This window comes from Sparus aurata, chromosome 22 (assembly GCF_900880675.1).
Source record: "Sparus aurata chromosome 22, fSpaAur1.1, whole genome shotgun sequence".
Lineage (NCBI taxonomy): Eukaryota > Metazoa > Chordata > Actinopteri > Spariformes > Sparidae > Sparus > Sparus aurata.
The window spans coordinates 16,744,127-16,751,248 of record NC_044208.1 but is presented as its reverse complement, the minus strand read 5'-3'; the positions used below and the strand labels follow the sequence as shown (position 1 = coordinate 16,751,248).

General features: G+C 44.3%; 1 protein-coding gene across 4 annotated transcripts in view; it reads left to right on the top strand.

Annotated features, from left to right (window-relative positions):
• The first annotated feature begins 384 nt into the window (after window positions 1–384).
• Window positions 385–7,122, top strand: part of LOC115574128 (rho-associated protein kinase 2-like) — a 36,069-nt gene continuing 29,331 nt past the window's right edge. For 2 of the 4 annotated variants that reach the window (XR_003982423.1, XM_030405383.1), the window contains exon 1: window positions 385–873. Coding sequence is in view for 3 of the 4 variants with exons in the window: in XM_030405383.1 (XP_030261243.1) it covers window positions 778–873 (96 nt within the window). In the remaining variant the exon portion in view is untranslated. The remainder of the gene's footprint in view (window positions 874–7,122) is intronic. The other 2 variants (XM_030405386.1, XM_030405384.1) reach the window with 1 other exon arrangement.

Sequence of the window (7,122 nt, the reverse complement as noted above, 5' to 3'; positions counted from 1 at the left end):
ATTATTATTACTTTATTATTATTTGGGCCTTTATTTCTATTATAACTGTGACTTGCCTTACTTTCCTTAGAAAAAACAACAATCAATTGACTTATTTGGTATATAGTTTGTTAGTAAGTTAATTCTTATTTCTGTTTCGTGCCAAAATCTGATGATATGAACTGCTGTGTGCATGTGTGTCAAAAAACAAAATAAATAATAAGATAAAGTAAATTACAAAATACTGAATCACCAATTTCGTGCAGGGAGAGAACAAAAAGAACAAAAATGTAACTTTCTTAACATTAGGTAACAATATCATCTGTAAATAATATCTTCTGAGGTGTTTTACTTTGACAATTCTGACCGGAAGTCTTCCCCCTCCCCCCTTCACTCCGTGTAACCTGACGGTGCTCTGTCCCGCAGGTTGGGCACGCTGCGCTCGGATCAGACTTTGCTGTAGCTACCTGCGTGCAGACGGGACTCACCTGAAAGTGAAGGGCGGCCTTTTTTGTTCGGGTCGGTAAAGTCCGGCCAGGTTTCACTTTCCTCCGAGACACTTATTGTTAGAAAAAACCAAACAAAACACGGAGAGACACTTTGTCGGCGGGTCAATCATTAAAGTGAGCGCTGAAGCCGCAGTTTACAGAGGAGCCGGCATGAGGATCTGATCCAGCAGGAAGAGGAGGAGGAAGAGGAGAAGGAGGAGTGCGCCTGTGTCCCGACACTAGAACACCTTCAGGCCTACAGGTGTTTCTGTGTTTTTCATGTGACCTGGATCCACCGCGCGCTGTGATCATGCTCGGAGCGGAGAGCAGGCTCGAGAGCCGGCTGGAGAAGCTGGAGTCCCTCATGAGGAGCCCACACTCGGCGCTAAACTTGGAAACGCTGCTGGTGAGTTTGCTTTTTTTTTTTTTTTTTTACCTTAAGGGGTCTGTGACACAGGTGGGTGTCACACAGGTAGTGAGTGACACGCACGTCAGCTGGAGGAATTTAACACATAAGCAACCAAGTTACAAAATAAGAAGGAAATGGAAGAACTTACGGTGTGGGTGACACAGCTCTTTGTAGCTGAGATATCTGCGTGTGAAAAGCTTTTTTTTGTGTTTATTTGTGTGTGGGGTTTTTTTTTTTTTTTACGTGAATTTAGCTTTTAATCAGAGGAAACCCCACCTCAACTCACCATGTAGCCTCCTTTTCCTGTTTTTGCCCCCCTCATTTTCCCAGTTATGATGGGAAGACACGACAGGAAATTGGGTTAAAGGTGCACTGTGTATTTTTGGAGAAGAAATTCAAACTCAGAATTTTTGGATTCGCAGTATTAATGAGGTGATGTGACAAACTCTTTTAGGAATATCCATTTTTAACTGATTATTGATCTGAATAATTGATTAACCAAGCTGTTCTCAGAGGACCCAGAACACTGTTTGAAGCTAGAAGAAGGTGGCTGGGTCCGCCACCTATAAACAAATGATGTTGTCCTTTTAATGCCAGTTTGTTTACACAGTTCAGTTCAGGTCTCTTTCTTCCCCCAAAACTACACAGTGCCCCTTTAAAATTTGCACCAAAACTGACCCACATTAAAAGCCGCAGACAAGAAAAACAATCAGCGCCCTGCTTTAAAAGTCCAACCAATCGTTTTGTCTCGCCCTGCCACTCCATCACTGCTGGGTCTCTTGGCCCAGCCTCTAATTGACATGCTCTCTCTCTGACCTGTCCTAAGAATGTACTCAGCCCACTTCTGATAAAATAAATGCCACTGTTGAGCTCCTCTTGCCCCGTCCTCTAGCAACAGATACACACTTCTGAGCTGATACGGAGCGGCTTTGTTTGTCAGCGCGCAACCTTTCTCTCAGCGTTGCACCCACTGAAAAAAAGATTTGAAGAGATTCCTACATGCCTTTCAGACATACCTGAGGGAATGTCAGGAAGACTGGGTGAACATGCTTTTCTACATGTTTCCCCGCTATCAGCACGGCAGATGAAAAAAAGAGATCTGACGGCATGAAGTTCAGAAACGGGCCTTTCTTGAAGCTGATTCGTCTGGGTTTGGTATTTAAGAAAACCAGCTGTGGTTGTCAGTCGGGTTATTTTGGCGACGTCATGCTCCGGGGTCATCGCCGGGGTCAACGCGTACACCTGAAGAACAGACGAGGCAGCTGAGGCAGATTTGAACTCATTCCGTCTGCAGCAGTTCCTGCTGGAGGGGGTGGCCGTGTCTATTTTCAGTGTTGATGAGTCACAGGTCCAGCGTGAAGCCACTGCTCTCCGCCTCAAAGGAGCAACAACCCGACTTATGCCACACAGTGATAAAAAAAAAAGGGGTGTCTGAGAGAAATGAATTCATCTGGGCCAACACGGACCGTCCATCCAGACCTCAGCGCTCATTCTTCACAGCTTTATCACATTAGTCAGCCCGGTCCAAGCAGCTCTGTGCGGTGGGCATAACAATGGCCCCCGTGCTGCCTAATGCAGGGAGCTACCACACAGGAAGCTGAAGTCACTTCCTGGAATTGAGATAGCGTTATCCTGCCATGACCTCACGACGCCATTTCCTGTTTGTCCACAATCATTTTTTGTTGTGTTCTGACAAAAGATGTTGTTTTCGAAGCATCTTTTATCTGTAGAACAAAGGTCGACACCCTTTTTAAAAGATAAACCGTCTGTATTCTGTCTGTATTGGCTGGTTGTTCCCCTTTAATTCAATCAAGCCTAATCCAAAAAAATCTAACTGGATAGCACTGTGCCACTCTGACATTTATCTCGCAAAATGTTAAACCAAGCGAGTCAAATTCCTGGATGTGTTGCTTGTATCCGCACCAGAATTTAATTGGTTCCATTCCAGGCCGACACCCGTCCTCCATCCAAGTTTCATTGAAATCCGTTCAGCCGTTTTCGTGTAATTCCGCTGAAAAACCAACAAACAAGCAAACAGACACGTGTGAAAACAGGTGAAAGTGTCATTGTTTTGATTCCACTGAACATTGTTGTTAATGATTTTCTGCCTCCGTATTTATGCTTGATTTTTTTGTTTATTTGTGGCGCAGTGCTATGCTATAAGATGTGTTCATCAGAATATGAGTCACTGATGGATTTGGCAGCCGATTTGTTGTTTGAAGTAGAAGTGCCAAACATTTTTCTGGCTCTGGTTTCTTAAATGTGACTGATGATGATTTGCTTGTCAAAGTCAGAACTGTTGTTTTTTTTGACATTTTACAAAATCAAAAAAGTCAATAGAAATGATTGTCTTGTGGTGTTTTTAATCCAACTTGAGCCGACCACAAGGATGAGGGGCAGCAGATTAGCAAAACTCACGTTTTTTGATCGTCTCAGGGTTTTGAAATTGGATCATTTTTCAGAACAGTTTTTTTTTTAAAAAGGGAGAGAATTGTGACTTTTAAATTGTGAATTTTTTCTAAAAAAATTAATCCGTGGGGTCAAGTTTGTCACACTTGTGCACAAAAACAGCCAATTGTAAAAGATAAATCCTAATGGGCTCAAGTTTAGTGTAGTTTAGTTTGCTTTAGTTGACAATGAATAATAATGAATAATATTATGAATAATAATAACACACGGCAAAATACACAAAGAAATCCATTTCTTTGTTTTTTTGTTGTTGTTGTTGTGTTCTTTTTTGCTTTTCTGAAATCTATTTTAAGTCGTACTGGGATGTACCCCTTTGATCATATGTAATTAATTCATTTGAAAAACAACACACGCTCACGGTAATACCATAAGTAAAAACTGTAGAATTAGCCAAAAGGCTGTTTTTCATCTGTAGTCCCCTGGACAATGTCTTCAAAAGGCTTTGAAAATTACACCAAATCAGAGAAAACAACAAAACAAGGAAAGTTGGCCCAAAACGGTACAAGGCCCAAGATGGAACGCCAGTGATGATCCCCACGTACCAGTTACGTGAAGCGTTTGCAGAATTTCCAGCTTATAGCCTGATAACAGGACGTCCGGGTACTGTCAGGCTGTGTGGACGTGAGCTAAATGACAATGCCCTCAGATGCTCTCATTATCCTCAGTGTGGCCGCCAATTACACTGAGGAAGCATTATGTGTTTCTCCTTCCGTCGCTCTGTTTTACTGTTGGAATCCAAACATCTGATGATTAATAGAGGGAGCTTACATGCAAAATATGTGCCAGAGGTATGTGAAATGTCCTCTGTAACAACACGTGCAGATCAGATGCTGTGTACACGAGTGAATAACTGAATCCAGGCCTGTTTTGTATCAGCGGAGGGCACCTTTTCTTCAAATTCCCTTTTTTTCGATCGGTGGAGGCGGCACACGTTTTTTTGCATTCTGAGAACCCTCTCCGTTGTTGCTCAATGTGCTCAGGCAGTATCAGCTCGCACAGCGGAGTAGGTGGGAGGTGTCGTCTGAGGCGGCGAGGACGCACAAACCAAGCTCGGACTGCAGGATCATGTTCAGATTTGTCTGGATTCCAGGAAGGAAAATTAAGCGAGCGTCAGTTCAATTGTCTCCGGCTCTGACTGGTCTGAGGCTGAATCTGGAGGCGAGAGATTTAAACCCTTCACGCCGCGAGATAATGTGTCCTGCCTGTAGGTTGTGAACAGTGGTGTGGAATCGCACAACAGCTCATGAACGATCACAAGAATCATGACAGTTGACCACCTCTGGTCTCGCCGGCTTGTCTCCTGCAGTGGCAATTCACAGCCTTGCAGTTGATCGTTCTTGTACAAACAAACTCTCCAAGACTCCTGAACTCCCCCGAGATAAGATAGCAAGGGAAGCGCTTGTAGTCGACTAACTTCGCATTTGAGTTTTAACTTGAACTCTGCAGAGAAAATGAGAATAAATGTAATTACAGCTAAAACCAGATGATCGTAACAGCTTTGCAGATGTTCTCGAGAGCCGTGGGACTACAGTATTTCATCAGCTAGTTTGACCCGTCACAGATCAAGAGGCTCGACCTCAGATGGCCAGATTTGACTGACACCTAATTAGAAAGAAACTCTTATCAAGTCTTTTTATCTTCTTTATTAGCGAGGAGAACCCCACCGAACTCTGTTAGTCAGTTGATAAGTCAGCAAAAAATGTTCCCCCGTGGAGATTTCTTCTGAGTTGGAACAAACCTTTTCATTTCAATGATTCTAATTTTAAACTCGGCGTTGTTAACGTCGGCGGCCGTTGTCTGTGTCTGTTGTGCTGTGCCTGCACGATGCAGTACAAACAGAACAAGGTCTGACCTCTGATGATGTGCTGTTGTGGTTTGCACTGCTTTTCCTCTTTCCTTTTCTGTGAACTTGCCCGTTCTGTTCCTTTTACTTGTAATGACTCATATTGTCTTTTTGTGTTCTGCCCCCTGTTTTAGCTTCACCTCAGACTAGACCTCCTGGTGTGTGGCTTGACAGTTGAGTGTTTATTCTGTAATATGGTCTCTCTGAGTTTCCTGCTTTTGCTTGTTTGTCAAAGAACTTGATGTGCCGAACACTTAACATGTATCCCACCGCGATGTTGAAATGAGACCTCTGATGCTGAACCACAACCCGAGTCACAGATGTCATTTGCAACTCGCTGTACGCGACCACAATTTTCGGTTCCCATTTGTTGGTTTGTCAGCAGGATTACACAAAAACTAATGAACGGATTTCCACAAAACTGGGATGGAGGATGTGTCTCGGCCCAGAATAGACTCCATTAACTTTTGGTGCAGATCTAGATAAAGGGACGGGATCCAAGAATCTTGACTCACTTTCTTTAACATTGCGAGGTGGGACTTTTTTCTACATTTTCGCCAGTCTCTCAGGGAAGGATGCCTGTTGGAAAAAATCAGGTGTATTTAGGTGGCTGGTATCTATGAGATGTGCGCTCTGCTGAGCGTCTTTCTAGTTTTATTATTGTAGTACTGCTCTTCTTTTGGCATCTTTTTGCGAATCTCTGAAAAAAACATTACATTACAGACACAAGGAAGTAATACAGGCAGCAGGAGCTACTACGCACAAACACACACGCACACGTCCCAAATGCTTCCTTTGAATCTCCTAAAATTAGATTATTTCCATATTATTCAAACGTCAAAATGATACTCTATACTCTGTTTCCTGAAAGATACAATGTATTGTCTCGTTCAGAAACGGTCCCTGTCAGTCATCACTTATGACCCACTGCGTGGTGGTGGTGGTGTGTACATTCTCAGACACCCTTGCCCTCCGTGTGTATTTTCTCATTTCCTTGGTATTTTTGGTGTTGGTGATGTTTTCTGGGAGTCTGCAATTCTGCAGAAAATACAGTTGATTACTGTCTTTTCGGGCTGGTGACTTGCCAACTCAAACCCGGGAATAAGACTGTCGGCTGTTATCTGTGTTTCTGCAGAATTTCTTTGATGCAACTTTTAAAAAAGGTGTGTTCAGAAGCAGCAGCGATCAAAACCCTGGGTAGTGTCCCTTTAACATGGCTCACAGAGTTCGGTTTCTTCCACAGTTACCCTGACACACATACACTCACACACACACACACACACTGTGTAAAATGATCACAGATCCTCGAGCGTTCATCCTGAATCCAGACCCATAAGCTGTTTGTCCCACAATAGCCTCTGAGCCCTCAGGTCTATTTCCACCCGTCTGCGGTGGGGGAGATCTCTCTCTGCACCGCTGCTATTTAGAGGAGCAGAATTGTTCCACATGCCCGCTGCCCACCCACTCACATGTCCCCGAGCAAACAGTCTGACAGACACTAAAGACCAGACTCCCCCAGCTGCACGATCACACACACACACACACACACACACACACACACACACACACACACACAGAGGATGACTCCACTTGAACCTTGTTTTTAGGGAACAGAGGGTCACACTACACCGCCCCCCACCCACCTGCCAACTGTCCTGCCAGCCTTGTGTGTTTGGATCACAGAGACATTTTGGTTTCCACATGAAACGCAACACCGCTGATTTAAGCAGCGATGACACTGCCGAGGCCCCCGGCTCTCAGTCTGATGCAGCCCCCCGGCCTTCCACGTTAAGCCACAGGGAGGGGTTCGTGTTTGTTCGGCCCGCTGGCGGTCTGTGTGTTTCGGGCTGGGGCTCGTTGTTGTTGTACGATTTGTTTTGTCTTTATACCCGACAACCATTGTCCTCCTGTCGTTTGTTTCTTCAGCTGCACAT